The 17888-nt window shown below is 55.0% G+C and overlaps 1 protein-coding gene across 3 annotated transcripts in view; it reads right to left on the bottom strand.

Annotated features, from left to right (window-relative positions):
* Window positions 1-221: 221 nt before the first annotated feature.
* Window positions 222-17888, bottom strand: part of CC2D1A (coiled-coil and C2 domain containing 1A) — a 34538-nt gene continuing 16871 nt past the window's right edge. For 2 of the 3 annotated variants that reach the window (XM_039514160.1, XM_039514161.1), the window contains exons 18-30: window positions 17228-17344; window positions 16410-16483; window positions 14060-14118; window positions 13922-13973; window positions 12757-12856; window positions 11282-11372; window positions 10436-10567; window positions 9771-9826; window positions 6208-6274; window positions 5031-5157; window positions 4316-4392; window positions 3920-3967; window positions 222-3498 (exon numbers count right to left, since the gene is read on the bottom strand). In XM_039514160.1, the coding sequence (XP_039370094.1) occupies window positions 3478-3498; window positions 3920-3967; window positions 4316-4392; window positions 5031-5157; window positions 6208-6274; window positions 9771-9826; window positions 10436-10567; window positions 11282-11372; window positions 12757-12856; window positions 13922-13973; window positions 14060-14118; window positions 16410-16483; window positions 17228-17344 (1021 nt within the window). In that variant the 3' untranslated portion in view covers window positions 222-3477. Of the gene's footprint in view, window positions 3499-3919; window positions 3968-4315; window positions 4393-5030; window positions 5158-6207; window positions 6275-8232; window positions 8535-9770; window positions 9827-10435; window positions 10568-11281; window positions 11373-12756; window positions 12857-13921; window positions 13974-14059; window positions 14119-16409; window positions 16484-17227; window positions 17345-17888 lie in introns of those variants that run through there. The other variant, XR_005591194.1, reaches the window with a different exon arrangement.

Genomic DNA, 17888 nt, shown 5'->3' with positions numbered 1-17888 from the left:
TTCCACAGAACTTGTACATTCCATTAATTTACTAGGAACACAGCTTGAGCCAAGGCAGTCGCACCACTAACCGACCCACAGCCCGTGCTGGAGAGAACATACTGACACCAGGCTAGGTAAGTTCAGTGAAGGGTGGAGGCGCAATTGATTTCAGCTGCTCTCTTTCCCCTGGAGGTGGAAGCTGCCATGAGGGGAATCCGGCAGAGAACACAAGGACTGAAGAGGTTCCAGAGAGGTTTAATTGTTATTTGTTACAGGATTTCAGTTCAGGGTAGAGCTGGGTTTGGTTTTGTTTTTTTGGTAGAAAAAAAGATTTGTCTTAAAAACTTTATATAGATTTGTGGTCTCTCTAAGCACAAAATAAAACCCGAACGCAGTCAGTTCCCACATCTCTGCTTTTACATTCGCTCTCGGATTCTCCGGCCGGGCAGACAGACGCCCCCAGAGACAGGCACTTACAGCACGTAAAAACAGACCCAGCAACACACTGCAGTACTGGGCTGTGGAATCAGACCAGGAGGATCAATAGACATTTGGACAATTACCCATTATTTACCCGCAAACAACGTTTCGCTTGGGCCAGAGACAGAAAGGGTTAAAATTTGGTTTAAAAGGAAGGTAGGGGGGGAAACGGGGAAGTTGAGATTGGACCATTTCGACAGCTGATCAACTCATCCATCACCCAGCAGCAGCTCTTTGAATTTGGTTATTTACAGGGATTAAAGGAATGTTTCTGTTTAAACCAGGCCGTCACTCGCAAGGGGTGGGGAGAATCCGGATCAGCCTAACGCTCCCCTCACTTCCTGCCAGTGCAGGGGGCAGCAAGTAGCAGTGCTCCACCCGGCTCATCGCCAGTGGCAGTTTCACGCGTCTCTCAGTGCCAGGCCCGCAAGGAAGAGCCACCGGCCCCCAGCCAAGCTGGCACTGCAGGAGGGAGAGCGCTCCAGGGGGAAATCCCAGCTCCACTGAAGTCAGGGATTTCAGCCCCTCTAGTGTTTGGGCCTGTGGGGAGGTGGGACTCCCACCAGCTCTGAGGAAGGGGACAGTTCCCCGCCTCCCCCACGCAGCTGCTTGCTTGTACGATAGCTCTGCCTCTCCCCTCTGGCTCAGGGGGGGTTGCAGTCTCCTGTTTAGGCAGCTCAGAGCTGGGGGTACCTTTAGTGGCCCCCGGCTGCAGCCTCCTACTGAGCATGGGGTTTTTGAAATCAACCATTCCCAGGCAGGGTATCCCGAGCCCTGTCCCACAGCCCAGCCAGGGCTGGATATGTTCTCTTCAGCGAGAAGCTGCAGCTGGTTCACTGGAGCCAGGCGCCAGGGGAGACGGGCAGTAGGGTGAACTGCAGATCTGCCCTACTGCCACAGAGAGAAAGGCAGCCCCGTGTGTGCGCGCGCCCGGCTCTCTGTCCAAGGGACAAGGAACGGGCATGGGAGTGGGACAAGCGGCCAGAGAGGGGCTTTAGCTGCAGGTTCCTCTATGGCCACTACCAGTAAGTGACTGGGTTGTAGTGGGATGTGCAGGGCAAGGGGGATCCTGGACAGCCCTCAAACGGGCCCAGTAGCCTTCTGGGTGGATCAGGTAAGTAGTGAGAAATAGCCCTGTTCTCCACTTCCCGCTTTCACAGCCTCCTTGAAGCAGCAGGCCCATGACGGGGGTGGTAGTTCACAACGGGTACCACCCTCCCCAGGCATCCTCTGCCTGGAGCCCTGCGGATCCTGAACAAAGCAGCTGGGGCCTGCCATCCCTGGGGGAGAGGTGCGTGCAAAGTGCATTGGTGCAGGGACCCCTCCGTGCAAGATGAGCCGTGACCAGAGTGCAAATCGGGGGTGGGGAGAGGGTCCCCATGAGCCATGCTGGGGAGGAGGGGGAGGGAGCATCTTTAGTGTCATCGAGGTCGGAGAAGGTGCGCAAGTCTTAGTGGGTATTTACACGGGAGCCAGTTCCGGACGTTGGGGCAGCTGCTCTGAGCCACACTCAGGCGCCTTTCGCTCCCTGTGATCGTCCCGGCCTGGGCTGGAGGAGCTGGCAGGAACGGCCTCCCTTCGCCTGGAGCCCTCCGTGCCACATTCACACTCGCTGCGTCCCTGCTCTGACTCCTTAAAGCAGCTTCCTGCCCCACATACCGCCCCAGCTCTCACCCTGCTGCTGGGGGGGGGGGGGCTCAGACAGTGTCTCGGGGCTAGGGAAAGGGTTTTCTGCCCATCTCTGCTCACGCAGCCCCTGCCTCCCACAACGCAGGCGAAGAGCAGCTGCTGCCAAAGCAGGAGCTCTGGTGATATGGGCTGGGGAAGGGCGTGGGGGCGTCTGGGGACGTGCATTGGTCACACCACGCACCGTTTGTCTGTGTGACGCAGACAGGCGCTGGAGCCGTCCCCGGGAGCCGCTGCTGCAGGCAGAGGACGGGGCAGTGCCCAGGAACAGCACCAGGGACTGGATTAGCTGAGCGAGGGGTAAATGCCCCCCTGCCCGGGGCCTCCCTACCTTTGGGAGGGGGAGCACAGAGCAGCGCTCACAGGTCGCAGCCTTTGCCTGGGCCTGGGTGCTGCACAGTACAAAGCCCCCTTACAAACCAGTGCCCGAAAGAGCAGTGCGGATTGCACTTACCGAGGGGGGGGGGTCGCAGGGACAATGGCTGTACTCGAGCCTGGCCCTGCTCCAGCCAGCACCGGTGCCCCATGACAGGCAGGGAGTTTTCCCGGCCACTCCCTGCCCACAGAATTCTAGCACCGGGCTCTGAGGCACAGGGCAGGAGATGGGACGGGGCGGTTTCCCTTTGCACCGGGTCGTGCCTGGACGAGGACGGGGACCTGTGGCTGAGAAGAGGGTGCATGAGCCACAGATCCAGCCCAGGCCCCCGTCAGATGGTGCTGAGAACAGGCCGGGGGCTATCACAGGTAACGGCCGGCACAGATGAAGAGTCCTGCACGCTGCTGTCGGCCTCGCAGCCCCGGGCTGAGCCTGCCAAAGGGAGGCGGGACCTGTGGTCAGCACCCATTTGCCACAGGTATCTGCCCTAGGGGAGGCCCAGCCCCGGTAGACAAACCCTAGTGAGTAAAGTGCCCTCCCGCTAAGCCGGGGACCAGGAGCGGGCTGGACTCAGCATCTGTGCTTCTCGGTGAGCAGAGGGGCAGAGTGATTGTCACGTGATTGTCTGGCTCTTCTCCCTGTGGGGCATCATGCACCTCGGGGTTCGGGGTGGGGCTGTTCTGGGGGGTGAGGTCAGGGCCTGAGCTCGCTCCTACCACCAGAGTGGGGTGGGGGAGGGCACAAGGACAGCACCCGCCCTACACTAGCAGAGGATGCAAGGTCAATTTCAGGGCCTTTCCCATCCCCTCCAGTACATCTCCCCCCTCGGCAGAAAGGAGCTCCACCCCCCATTAGTGTCTGTCTCGTTTCTCCCCCATGGGATCATGGAGGGAAGAGGAGTGCAGTGTGGGGGGGGGTGCATTCTGTCCCAGGCCTTCAGAGCACCAAGGGCTTCATCTGCGGAACTTCTGAAGCTGGAAGAGAAAGAGATGTGTGGGCATTGGAGTGGCAGCCCCTGAGGCCGTGTGGGGCAGGGCAGGGACGGTCACTCGTGGGCGGGGCTACAGGAACCACAGCAGGTTGGCATGAGGGAGCTAACGCTTGCACTCGGGACCCCTGAGACTTCCAGGCCTCAAGGACTGGGAACATCTACTGCCTCGGGGCCACCATAAATCTAGTGAACCGTCTCTGAAGCATCATCGACCTCCATCGCTGGTCAGCCCCCTCCATGGCAGAGAGGCCGAGGGTGGAATGGGCCATGGAGAACGAGCTCCCCTCCACCTGCCAGTGGGGGTGCAGGGCTGAGATGTGGGAACCTGACCCTGCCCTTGGAATAAGCCAAGGGCTCCTGGCCGAATGCACTTTGACCCTGCTCAGCCGCTAGGGGCCGCTTACCTCACTCTCCACGAGATTCCGCTTGTACAGGGCTTCCTTGGCGGCGTCCTGTTAACCAACACAACAAGCATCAGGACCTCGAACACCCCTGGGGCAGAGGGCAGCTGCTGCAGGGACCATGCCACGTTTGACAGCTCGGCTGCTGTACAGCAGGTACCTTGGCAGCACTGGGTGATGGGCCTGGCACAACCTACACCCCCACACCAGGCAGTAGTGAGCATGTGAAGTTACACACCAGTCCCACAGATTCCAGTCGCCCCGTGTTACTTATCACGAGCGGAAAGGGCTCATGCAAAGACGCCTGCCCTGTCCCACCACACACCATCACAGAACCTACGTCTGGCTTCTGCCCCAGCTTCCTGCCAGGGAGAAGAGAACGGTAAGTGGTTTCCTCACCCGATTGCCCTCGTTCCCGAGACGCCGTGCCGAGTCGGTGTAGAACTGCAGGAACCTCTCCAGCTGCGACAGGTACTCTAGGGGGAGGAAGGTTAGATTCAGCCAAGCCTCTATGGGCAGGGCGGGGGTCTTCAAACCTTTCTGTGGTGGGGAATGCAGCTGAATAGCGATTCTCTCCAGGACACCTCCCCTCCCGAACTGCAGAACGCTCCCGGTGGTTGCTCACACAGTCATGCAGCGTTAGGAAAGCCCTTATCTTCAGTTGCTTTTAGCGCCATCGCTCAGTTACACAAGGCAGCCCCAGCACGGGTGACTAGCCAGCGCTCTGAGGTTTGGGAATCTCTGCTCTTGGGACCACCCCTGTGCCTACGGTGAGAGGGAGGGGGATTAAACAGGCCCAGCCAGGCACGGGCATTAGGACTAAGAAGAGCAGGGGGAGTCCTTAAAGGTGCTGTAGGAACGAGGCTCAGGAACTACCACAGACGTGACAAATGGCTGGTCTCTGCCCAAGTCCTAGTGGGACACGTGTCCCTTGCCCCAAGCCCCTTTCCCGTCTCACCCACAGCCCAGGGCGGAGGCCGGGGGAGGCTTGCGATGCCAGGCTGTGCCCACCCTGGGGCAGAAATCCTCACCTCTCACAAGCACTGCGATGGGCAGCACCTCCCGCCCCCCCCCCGCCCCCCGAAACGAGCTCCGATCACAGGGCTGCACTGACCTTTCCTGAACGCAGGGCCCCCGTGCTGCAGCTGGGATTTCAGCCACTGGCTCCGCTGCGTGATGTCCTGGAACTGTTCCACTAGCTCGTTGGGAAGCGGCTTGTGAGCCTGTCTGTACGCCAGCACCTGCCAGCAAAGCCAGAAGGCCTGTTGGCTTCCCAGGCAAACACAGAGGAGCCCACAAAGCCCTGACACACGTCAAGTCATTCTGAGCTGCGTGTGGGAATCGGCGCAGGGAGCAGGGAGCGCGGGCTGGGGAGGGAGCAGCTCAGGAAAAGCAGCCAGGACCCGGAGAGAGAGGCACTCCCGTGGGGAGTGCACACACTGCCGCCCTCCAAGCCAATGCCCAGATCTCCTGTGCAGGGCAGTGGCGGATGCATCCAGCGGCAGGGCAGGACTCCGTCCTGTATTCTCTCACCCTTTCACATTGCCCCTAGAAGGGGACATGACCTGCGACCACGTCTCCCATAACCCGGCACCCTTGCGATTGTGCGGGAAGAGCCGTTGCAGCCCACCGAGCAGGGAACCTGCAAGTCGTAAGCGGCTGGTTCCCCTCGGCGGTCACTGGGCTGGGTGGGTTCGTGAACTCAAGATCATTTCACTGGAAACCCCCACCGGGAGCAGGGCTGGTGAGGACCCACCCAGCAGAGACAAGGGACCTGCCCCAAAGACCGTGCCTACGCGAGGGAGAGACAGAGCCAACACATCTGAAAATCCTGGCCCAGTCCGGGCGGGGTGTGGTCTGAACAGGTGCTCCATGGGGAAGGTGAACCCCAGGATGCCCTAGAGGGAAATGCCCCGGCCCATCAGTGCCTCCCAGGCAGAGGCAGCCCCACAGCATTAACGTGCTGCGGCCTGATCCGAAGCCCACTGCAGTCAAAGGGAGTCTCCTAAACAGAGATAGGCCTCAGCCAGCCTCTTGGATTCAACCCCCTCCCGAGGCCAGAGCCCATTCTGCTTCCCCATCCGGATGGGAAGCGCAGGCTTTGTCAAGGCAGGCGACTGGGAGTCAGGACTCCGGGTTGCTATTTCTAGCTCCATCACCCAGATCCCTCATGGCATAACCAGCGGCTGCAGAAGACCCCCACCCCTTCCCCACAGAGTTCTGCTCGAGGCCTCGCTGAGCCGGGGCTGCCAGAGAATCTGGGCAGGGGTAGGGCATCGGGTTTCACTCACCTTCTTTTCCAGCTTCTCCTTGTCAAAGGCTAAAACATTCAAGCTGTGCAGAGTGTGAATGGGTTTGCTGGGGGAAGAGAAACATTAGCTTTGGTTAAACCCAAGAAAGGGGCAGGATTCCATCCCCTGGAGGTGGGTAGAATGTCCCCTCGCTCTGACTCCACAGAGAGGAGAGACGCCATAGGAATCGAGACCACGCCAGTGCAGGAGAGATCCCAGGGTTGACCCTACCGAGATCCTCATGGCCTGGGGAAGCTTTGCCCTGCCAGAATGCCCCATTTCACCCCAGAGCTGCTACTCCGAAGCAGGCATCAGCCCCTCGGAGGGATAGCAAGCATGCTCCTGAGAGCTGAACCCACTCCCGCTGCCTAGAAATGAGCTCCCCTGACACCTGCCAGTCGCTCCAGCTCCCAGGTCAATGGCTTTGCCTGGCTAGATGTCGCGCTGGTGGAGGTGGGAGGGGTGCAGAGGCAGCACTGTCCTCAGACAGGCACTTGGGTGCGCTACGTGGCGTTGAAAGGAACAGGGAGGGGTGGGTCAAGTACGGTCACGTTGTATCAGACTGGGGGACCAGAGCTCAGGCAGAGAGAGGGGAAGTGAACTGTCCACTGCCACAGCCAGGATTACAACTCAGGCATCCTGATTCCCAACCCCAGACCCCCCCAGCTCAAACCACTAGACTCCACTCCCGTTCCAAAGCCGTGACTACAGCCTAGGAGTCCAGAGACCCAGTCCCTTGCTCCAGTCACTAGCCCACATGCAGCCTGGAGAACACCGCAGCCTTCAGAGAAGCCACCCGCCGCACGTGAGCAGAAAACCCTTTTGAGCCAATAGCTCAGGAGACTGGTGGGGGTATTAACTCGGACCCGGTGCATTTCAGCGCACTGTGGTCTAGCGGCGCTCGTAAAACATCCTAGAAACACAGGAGCCCAGTGTCGTGTTCCCATCAGACCCCCCACCTGTCCCCCTCTAGCGACCTCTCACGTCCCAGCCCTGCCACGCAGCAGAGTGACTGATGGGCTGCTGGGGCGAGTCTGTGCCCCTCTGTCATGGCCTGCACGCCTGGACCAAGTGGGTCGGTCCAAATGCACAGAGGGAACATTCATCAGACTAAAGGAAGGGCCCCAACTCTGACAACCCCTGAGGAGGTGGAGGGTCTCTGGAGTGAAGGCGAAGCAGAAAAATGATCCCTCCTGTCACACAAATCCTGCTGCATAAAGATGCTGGGCTCTCAGAAGTGGGAGGGAGATTAGAGCATGGGGTTGGGACTCCTCGGGTCTACTCCCAGCTGTGTCACTAACTCACTGCAGGGCCTTGAGCAAGTCACTGCCTCCATTGTGCCTCAGTTTCCCCTTGAAGTTAACAGTCTCGCTGACTCCTCTCTGGTACAAACTAAGGCAAACCTTTTGCTGGGGATGGATTAGTTTGTCTCAGGGAAACTGCACAGACATGAGCTCTTCACACTCTCTCACACACACCCACCCACCCATACACGTCCCATCTTTGCCATTTCCTTTCAGAACATCGCTTGCTGCACTCAGGCTGAGAGAACCTTCCAGAACCGGGACCTCCGTCACGGGGAATCAGGGATCCAGGCAGGGAAGGGAGCTAGGGAACTGCTGTCCCTCCCCCGCAGTCCACTTGCTCTCCCCAGGCCAGATCCTAAGCCCAGGATGCATCACCGGGAAGCAGACTGCTGTGACCCTTCCTGCGACTACAGGGGATTCGCCAGCCCCTGCTTGTCCCCCCCCTGCCCCCAGCTCCTTTTCCTTTTATTCTCTCCAGCTCCGAGTCCTACTCAATTCCTTGCTCCTCCTGAGTATCTGCTTGGCCTTCCTCCTCCTCGAGCCTCTGTTCTTCACCACTTCTCTGTCCCCTCTGAGCCTCCTCCTTCTCCCTCCCTGCCTCCAGCCTGGGGCTGAGAAAACCCATTGCCCCCCCCCCCCCACTCCCTCCATCTCTGCCCCTAGCTCCCGGAGGAACTGTTCGAGCCCCCCATGCTGCCCTGCACACATCACCTCATACCTTTTCTCTGCCCCCTCAGCAGGCGCATACCTCACCTCTGCCACTGGGGAGAGGTGGCAGGAGGATGGAGTAGGGAGCAGGGTCTGTAAGACGCCAGCAAAGGGGAGAGTATCCCTGGATTACACTGAAGCAGGAGGCTCCTGGAATACCAGGGGCTCTAAATGCACTAGTCACTCTACGCTATTGCTCTTCCAGGGCCGGCAGGAGCGACAGGCGTTCCACGTAAGAACTTCCAGGGCCCGAGAGGACGAGGAGGGTCCAGTCAGAGCCGGCCTTGCTAGAGCACTGAGCAGATGGACGTTCTGAAAGGAAATTAAAGACAGAGACAAGAGACCATAAACAGCGACTGGCAGACAGAGGCTGCGCCCTGATCTCAGCAGGGCCTGCACAGACTCGCTCACCCCATTCAGAGAACCTGCCAGGACTCGCCGGGCACGGGCCATACAGCCGAAGGTATCTACGCACAGCACACTGCCTCTCAAAGTGCTTCTCAGCCAGCACTGCCAGGATCCCCTCCCCACGTACCCAGCATCTAGCCAGGATCCCCCATTCCGCACACGAAGATGGGAAGGGCAGAGTGGCCGCAACCCCATGCATTAGACAGCTACACAAATGTTCTGTTTTGCTGTCCAGACTACGGTGGCAAGTCTCTCCGTGGGTGCTGCTGTTTTACTGAACTTTCCTCACCCCACCCAGGAAGTTGGGTCTGTCCAGCAGGATGGAGGGAGTTGCTTTCTCCACTGGAGCAAATGGAAAATCAGCCGCAGATGAGCACAGCTTTGCACTTCTACACCACTGCTCATCCATAGATCTAGGAGCGCTCAAGGAAGGCAAGCGTTCTTTCCACTTTAGAGCTGGGGAAACTGAGGCATGGGGCAGCAAAGTGACTTGCCCAGGGTCACACAGTGAGTTAGTGGCAGAGCTGTGAATGAGCTCAGTTCCTTGCTCTAACAAAAGCATCCCCCCACCCCAGTTACAAAATAACTGATGACTGGCATAGGGCGTTACCATGAGCAGCTACCGTACGGCGCAATAATGCAGCTTGTTAGAGCACCAGGCAGGGAAGGGATAATTAGTGACTGAATAATAATCTGGGTTCTGTTCCCTACTCTGGCACCACTCGTAACCACTCACTTCCCCCTCTCTGGGCCTTAGTTTTCCCACCTGTACAATGGGGATAATTCTGACCTACATCCCAGAGAAGACATTGTGAAGTGCAGGGAGATTCTGTGAGTGGACAGAAGGTCCTAGAGAAGGGCAAATAATTTATTATTATTATTATCCTGGAGTTTACAGTCTACAATATCAGCACTGCCAGCTGAGGGTAGTTTGCTTATGCCCACGTCTCATCATCCAAAGCTACAGAAGCAGCAGCTCACCAGGGATGCAAAACGTCCAGCAGGAATCCCGCCCCCGTAGCCCCGACAGAATGGGAGCGGGGAAGGATCCTTACGCAGACAAATCCTCACAGTTTCCTCAGAGCACAGACAAAACCCTAAGCCGCACAACTAAGCTAAGCCAACGCTAGGGGGACGTACCTGTTGCCCACGTCCCTTACTGGACCGACGGTTGGTTTTGGTTTGGGGAGAGCAACCTGAAAGAAGAGGCAGAAGCTTTCAAAATAAGTCCTAGCAGTGCGATGCCTTTTCATCCCCGGATCTCCGGGTGCTCTACAAGGGGCCAGGGCAGGATCATGACCCCACTATACCGACTGGGAAATGACTTGTCCAGCCTCACACAAGTTAATGGCACAGCTGGGAAGAGACTCTCCCCAGTACAGAGCCCTGCACACCGGGCTGGGCTGCCTCTCTATTGGAAGGGGAAAGGGCCTTTTAAAGCAAAATCCCCGGGGGCATCACCACAGCTCACAGGGACGACCCAAGGCAGACCCGCTGCATGCTGCTCCTCAGGCAATTTTTCTTTTAGGTCGAGTCCCAGCTTTTCAGACCCCGGTGCGTAGGAAGCTTTGCAGGCGAAGGGGAGATGTGATCGCTCTGTTGGGGAACGACTTACATTCCCTCCCTCACGCCAACCCCCCCGATGGAGCCCGCCGCCTCCTCTGACTGGCAGCCCAATGCCAGTGGCCTGGGGCTAAGGCAAAGTCTCTGCAGAGCCAGATCTGACTCACTTTCCCAGTCAGTCCTAGAACCATCCTGCCTAGGTCACAGGGAACCCAGAGCCCCATCAAGACAGCTGCCCTTACCGCCGGCATGGTCAGAGGGTCAATCACCAGCCATTTCTCTGTTCTTGTCTCCAGCTGCTGAGAACTCAGAGGCTCCCTTAGCCGCACAATCACCTCCAACTTCCCCCCTGTGGGCCGGCGGCCATCCAGTAGCTAGGCATGGAAAAGAATGGAGCAGACGTGGGTGTAGGGGAAACACAGTGAAAAACCAAGAAGAGGCCAAAGCAAAATGAAACAATGGTGTCTAGTCCAATATCCCATCTCCGGACATATCTAGTCTAGCATCCTGCCTCCCTGGAGCAGACCGCTGGTCCATCTAGCCCAGTATCCTCTCTCCAGCAGAGTCTTCAGAGACAGGCTCAAGCCCATAATTGGCACCTGGGCCAACAGTGAAATACTGCACACCGAAGGGGACTGGAATTCCTTCCTGACCCTGCAGCCACCTGCCGGGAAGCATGAGATTGGATTATCCTCATTTTAGCAGAATTATCTGTATTACTGGTCAATTATCCGGCCCATTAAAATATAACCATCCGGACACAGTGTCTGCCTTTGCTCCTATAGCAGTGCACTCCCTACCCACTGTACAGCAGGGAGGCATTTCCGAGAGGTGTTGACTGCAACTGGAAATGGCTGGAGTCCCCAGTAACAGAACCAGCCCGACACTGACCAGAGAGTTCAGAGCAGCTGGTAATAACATCCAGCCCCTGCCCCTGCTCTGCTGTTTGCTCCTTTCTAGCCTCAGCTGCTCGGGCCGGGAGGAAGCTCTGGGACTGAGACTCTGAAGGATAAGAGGGCAGGATTTATAGGCAGGTGCACACAGGTGCCGCTTAGAGGGAGGAGGGGGAACTCTCCACTGTTTCCTACCTCGACAATCTCCCGAAGCTCACACATTGTCTCCAGGGCCTCCAGTTTCAGCTGTGCTGTGCCCACAACGCGGTCTGTCTTGAACAGCCCCCTGGGAGATTGTGTGTGTGTGGGGAGAAAGGGATATGGCAACATAAAATTGAAGTCCTTATCAGTCCCTCAGCCCAGTGCATCCAATCCCAGCTCCCGCAAAGACCTGTTTGTTCCTGGAACGTCCCCAAAGTGGGAATCCAATTCTCAGAAGTGACTAGTGGGCAGAACCCTGCCGCTCCAACCCCCATTCCCACAATGACCGATCCCAGCAGCGACCGATCCCACAGATCGAACACGTTAACGGGAGGGTTTCAGCTTTTGGGGAAGGTTCTGTCCCTAGCCTCCTAAGGGCCAGCTGTGCTCTGGAGGTGCAGCACATTACAGACCAGTGGCCTAACTACAGAAGACAAAATATTCCTCCTCTGGTAGCTGCTGCTCCTCTCAGCTCAGTCCCAAACCTCCGTCTCCCAGGACAGTTTCCTATGCACCAGTGTCAATGCTTCATGCAGCCTCTCTGTCTCCTAGACTCTCACAACCCTCTACTCACAAGTCCTCTCCCCATCTCCCTTGTCAGAGCCCTGGTAACCCAGCAAACCCTCTCCCCGACCATGACCACTATCCTTCCAGCTAAGGAGGGACACACATTCACTGCTGCTTCTTAAGCGGCCTAGTGGGGGCACCGTTACGCTACAGTGCAAGGGGAGGTGTGACCAGACAGCAAGTGTGAAAAATCAGGACGGAGGTGGGGGGTAACAGGAGCCTATGTAAGAAAAAGACCCGAAAATCGGGACTGTCCCTATAAAATCAGGACACCTGGTCGCACACACGGGCACAGCCAAGTGCTAGCTTTAATTTAGCTAGCACGGATAACAGCGCCAGTGAAAACGCGGTGGCACAGGCTTCAGCCTGGGCTAATCACTTGAGTACGCAGCTCCCACACAGGTATGCACTTGCAGCGAAGACATACCCAGTGTGACAAACTGTTCTCCTCCCCAAGCAGGCTACCTCTGCGATGCTCCCAACACAGGGGCGGGACACAGGCAGGGAAGGAGCCCAGCTCTCTGCCTGGCAGCACAGAGCGCTTACCAGCAGGGCAGAGAGGAGGCGCTATTCCTTTGCCACACAGGGTGACAATAACCTGCTGACCAGCACTCCGGGGACACAGAGATGTGCACACTTGGTCCATCTCACAGGATTGCAGGTTTTGATTTCAGCAGCAGACCAACTGTCGGCAGCAGTGAAGCTGTTAATAAGCAGTGACGCCCAACAGCCGTTGTTTATTTCACCTTTGAACGCTGCACCGGCCCTTCTGCCTGCCCCCAATATTCATGAGTTTTCCACCCCAGGACATATCAAGAGTGTCACAAGGAAGGTTCCCTCTAGCTTCTGCAGATGACATTTAAACCTGCCCTCCAGTGCCCCCAGCCTCGCATCTCACTCACCCTTTGTGGACAACCTCAAACTTGAGGCCTTTGGTCTGAAAGACTCTCTTGAGCCCTCGGTGGCCCCGATTAATATACAGCTTGAACTGCTCTTTGAATTCTGGCAAGGGAACAGCAACAAATCATGGTATTAGCATGAGGATTACACACCAAGGAAGGAGCCATCAACTGCATCCCTGGGCAAGACATGAGGCCAGGAATAGGATTAGCAGGAAACGCTTTGCGCAGCTGCAATGATTTTCGCCTTGGGATCTCAGTGCACTTTGCAGTTCGTTATGCCTCAATACAACCCCCGCCGCCTGCTCCATTTTATAGCTGGAGAAAAGGAAACGGTGTGGTGAAGTGATCTGCCCCCCAGGTATCACAGAATCAGCAGCAGAGCTGGGAACAGAACCCAGGAGTCCTGGTTCCCCGTCCCCTGCTTTAGCCACTACAGCCATCACCTCTCAGAATCTTGGGAAGAAAGACCTCGAGGCACCAGCTGGCGTGTCACCGGAGCTTACAGCATCTCGGTCTTTCAACCTCAAGCAGAACGTATTTCACAGAACGAGTTTCCAGGTCAGGCAAGAGGAAATTGTGATGCTGACAGGAGAGGAACTAAAAACAGACCCAGCAATGCACCGAGGGGGCATAGACTGTGTGGTCCTTGCCCATAGTGAAATCTTGCCGCCATAGTGAAATCTTGTCCCTTTACCAACCACCCACCCCACCCTAATACACCAGTCCTGGGCTCCCCACGCACACAGCCCTGCTGGTGCCTCTCAGTCTCAACCTGCTGGCTCTCCACTTTTCCAGCCCGTGAGCTCCTCACACACAGTTTAGCGACTGTCCCTCAATCCTGACCTGCTCCCCTCTGCTCTCCTAGTCCCAAGTCCCCAGATAGAAGACTGACGTGCACCTGCAACGCTGTTCATCCAGGATCCCTGCAGTATCTAAGTGCTTCATTGCAGAATCAGTCTTGACCTGTCCCATCCATTTCTATTCCTGCTCTGCAACTCTCTTGAGCAGAGACTGCCCGATTACATATGGGGTGTTTTGTCACCTGGGCTCATTCCACATGCAGATCACCTTAAGGCCAGCACTCTAGTCTTCAGAAATGAAAGGCTAACGCAAGGGAACCCTCCTCCCAACACAAATGCATCCATAACTCTAGATGGGAACCTACCGGGCGAATCTGTGTTTTTGATCACGTTGGTCTTATCTTTTTGAGCTTCCTCCTACAACACAAGACACAAGGGAGGGTGAGAACTGAGCCTTCCCAACTGAAGCCTGGGAATGTCGCCGAGCAGCATTCATAACTCACCGCGTTGGGGTAGGGAAACTCGAAGCGTACGAAGGCATCCAGGTCATTGGGAGTCACACCTTAAAATACAAAAAACCCACCCAGTTTATAGCTTAAAGGAGAAACCCTAATATGCAACACATGAGATAAAAAGCCAAGGACTCTGCTAGGGTCGCTGGGAGAGAGCAATCCCCCCTGAAGCTATCTACCGGGAGAAGAGAGCTTTTTAACTCTTAATTTGGGCAGATTAATTTGTACTGGAGACGTCTGGGATAGTTGAAATGGTTGTTTAAGACAGAAGGTTCCGGCCTACGCTGAAGACAAATCCTTTTTCTAGGACTGGCTGAAAACTGTCAAAACTCTTCTGTGATGGAAAAGCGAGTTTTCGATTCAACGATATTTTTCACAAGAAGTATCCAATTTCCACAGAAAGTTTTGGCTTTTCTGCAAAAAAACCCCAAACCAAAGAATTTCTATTTTGATAATCTGCCACGTTGCCACATGGGAGCTGTAGTTCCACTGTCTCATGTCCCCACTGTCCTCTACTAGCCGAGCTCCCTGGCTGGACTACATCTTCCATGATGCACTATAGTCAGGGACTCCCAGGATGTACTGACTCCCCTCTTCAGCCGGGGAGCGGGTGCATCATGGCAGATGCACATGAACCAGGCAGCCCAGTCTGTAGGAGAATGGGAGCACAAGGTACCCAAACTACAACTCCCATAAGGCAGCATTTCCTAATAGAAAGTTTGTAGTTTTCAAATTTTCCCATAAAAAATAAATTTTCCATTGGAGGAAAAAACCCATTTCCCAACCAGCTTGAACACTTTCACTCTGAGAGGATCTATAATCCATCCTAGATCTGTGCATTCTCACGTTCTGCTCAGTTCTCCCCACACATTCACAGTTACCACCATCCACCTCCTGCCCAGCTCTTGCTATTTGATCGTATTTTGGTGTTATTTTTGTCTGATACCCTCCTAGCGTCCCATGTCCCACTTTGTTCCTCCTCTGCTAACGACTGGATACATTTCACTACACGTTAATCCTGCTGAAGAGCGTTGGCTCAGGGTAAGGACTGGGCCTCAGGAGAAATGGCTTCAGTGTGTGGCTCTGCCACAGACTCCCCGTGCAACCTTGTGCAAGTCACAACCTCTGGGTGCCTCAGTTCCCCCTCTGTAAAATGGGGATAGAAATACCGATCTACCTCCAAGGGTGTTGTGATCATAAACATCTGAGAGACACTCAGGTATTAGGGTGATGGAGTAGTACCTACATGAGCACCTAGTACTAGGTAAGTACCTAGACGAATAGAGATAGTTGCTGCAGGGGAGGGTTATTTTCAACTGAAGCTGAAAATATGGGGACTATGGAGACAGTAAATCTTCTACAGCACTTAAGTTCCTCATAAATCGTAACTTTGCATTTCCATAGCAATTTTCATTCCAGGATCTCAAAGTCTACGACAAACATTAATAAATTACAGAGACAAAGTGGGTGAGATAATATCTTTTATTGAACCAACTTCTGCTGGTGAAAGAAACAAGCTTTTCAGCTACACAGACAAGAGTGCTCTGTAAGCGCGAAAGCTTGTCTCTCTCACCAACGGAAATTAGTCCAATAAATGGTAACGCCTTACCTGCCTTTTCTGTTGAATATCCTGGAACCCACACGGCCACAACAACACTGCAAACAATTAATAAGTTAAGTCTCTCAGTCCCCTTCCCCAAGAGCTAGGTGGTATTATCCCTATTTTACACATGGGGAAATTGAGGCACAGAGGCTAAATGACTTGCCCAAGGTCACACGATCAGTGGCAGAGATTGGAATGGAACTCATTTTTCCTGACTTTTATTTCCATATTCTAATCATCCGAGCCCCACCCCCAGTGGGGTTCTTCTCCTTATTGGGACAGCTCTGCATAACACAATTTTTGATGCACCTACCAGTCCACAAGGGGATCCCATCCGAGAAGAGCAGGGAAAAGCACCAGTGATAATTGCTGGTGCTCTGACCAACAGTCTCTGGGGCATTTTACCAAAAGGTAATTAAAAAGCAGCTGAAAATGGGCACTTTGCGTGGGAGTCCAAGAGCTGGAGCAGACACTGTAGCAACATCCCGCCCCACCCACAATGTCGTCAGACAAAGTGCCATGCTCCCACTGCACCTAGGCCACCCCCACTCGGCAGCAGTCCCAGTGCCTGGGGCTCTTCACCTGCTCCAATCGGTCAGCGCATTAGCAGAACAGATTATTCCCACTGCAGAGCGAAACCACCACTCAGCACCTCTGCTTAGGGTTATTTCGCATAGCGGTAATGAGACACATCCCCTTCACCCCTCCTTTGCTAATAAGAGCCAACTGCTGTTTTACCTGGAGGAGCTGGGAGGTTGATCCCTTTCACTATAGTAAGAACCATATCGTTGCTGTTCAGCTCAGGAAAGATCCTTCAAGAATAAGGCAGAAAGAAGGTTAAACATGAAATAATTCCTACCTCCTCCAGCCAGCCAAGTAGTGACTTGGGGACGGGGGACAGGGACGGGCGGGGGGGTTGGCATGCTCTGCAGTGCCCCCTGCAGGTGCTGTAGGTCGACACTTCCTGCTCTTGCATACAGCGGACCAACACAGGTATGTCTCAACTATACCAGTAAAAATATATCTGCCAGGACAACCTTTCCATAGAAATGATGAAACACTGCACTTCTACCACCTTCCATCCAAGAATTGCAACGTCTTATCCCCATTTTGGTGATGGGGAAACAGGGACAGAGTGGGCTGGATCGATGGATAAAACAAATATTGTGTTTAATTGACTATGGAGTATGGCACCAAGACGGCACACAGGGCTAGCCAGGGGTGAAACATACAACAGCCCTATCCACTCCACCTGCTGTGGGCCCCCATCTCCACCTCATGCACACACCGGATCATGAAAGAACTCAAACCAATTATTCAGTTCCTGAGACTAGAGTGGGAGGGAGGACTCCACACCGATTGGGAGGCAGAGTCAATATGTACACTCCAGTGTATAGAAGAGCTCCCCCGAAAGCGAGGCCACGGGAAGCTGCCCCAGTGGAGGGCCAGACATATCAGCACCGGCGAGGTCTTGGTTACCTTCTCCCACCCTGCAATGAGGGATAGCATGGCTGGAATGAAAGGAGCAGGAAGCAACTGGCAGCAAATTAACCTACTTGACCACACTGAAGGTCCTCTGCTCATAGTGGTACTTGGGCAATGGGAAGCCTTTGGCATGGGCTTGCTTTAAGATTACCATGTTCTTCTTGCAATCCTCTGCCATCTTCTCAAACCTGCAGAGGGAAGGGCTAAAATGAGCCAGGAGTTTACTCTTTTGTAGCTTACCTGTTATTCTGCACTCTGCTCTCAGACCAGTGCAAGAACCTTCACGCCTGCAGCTCCTGCTGTCTGGAAGAGCATTCCTGCATTGTCCACTCCCCATCTCACTACAGATTGCAGGAGATGGCCTATCACATTCCCCCTCTTGTCTGTGGCTTTGGGTATGTCTCCACTACAATCAGGAGGCTTGACTGCAGCTCCTGTATGCCTAGCTAGAACAGCAGCAGTTTAGCCACAGTAGCACAGGTGGTTACATGGGCTCGTTGTCAGAGTACATACCCAGGGTCAAAGGTACCTTGGGTATGCATGGAGAGCTGCAATCACACCTCAGGATCGCAGTGTGGACATACCCACAATTTCTCTCTCCTTCTATTTATTAAACTCTGAACTGTAGCCTGAAAACTTCCCATGAGTGACACTAAAAAATACCCCAATTGTTTTATTTTGTAACATATATTGTGCACATCGCATAAATATCTGGTATTGTTGGCCTCTGTC

This window comes from Mauremys reevesii, linkage group 25 (assembly GCF_016161935.1).
Source record: "Mauremys reevesii isolate NIE-2019 linkage group 25, ASM1616193v1, whole genome shotgun sequence".
Classification (NCBI taxonomy): Eukaryota; Metazoa; Chordata; order Testudines; family Geoemydidae; genus Mauremys; species Mauremys reevesii.
This window is presented reverse-complemented; position numbering and strand designations above follow the sequence as displayed.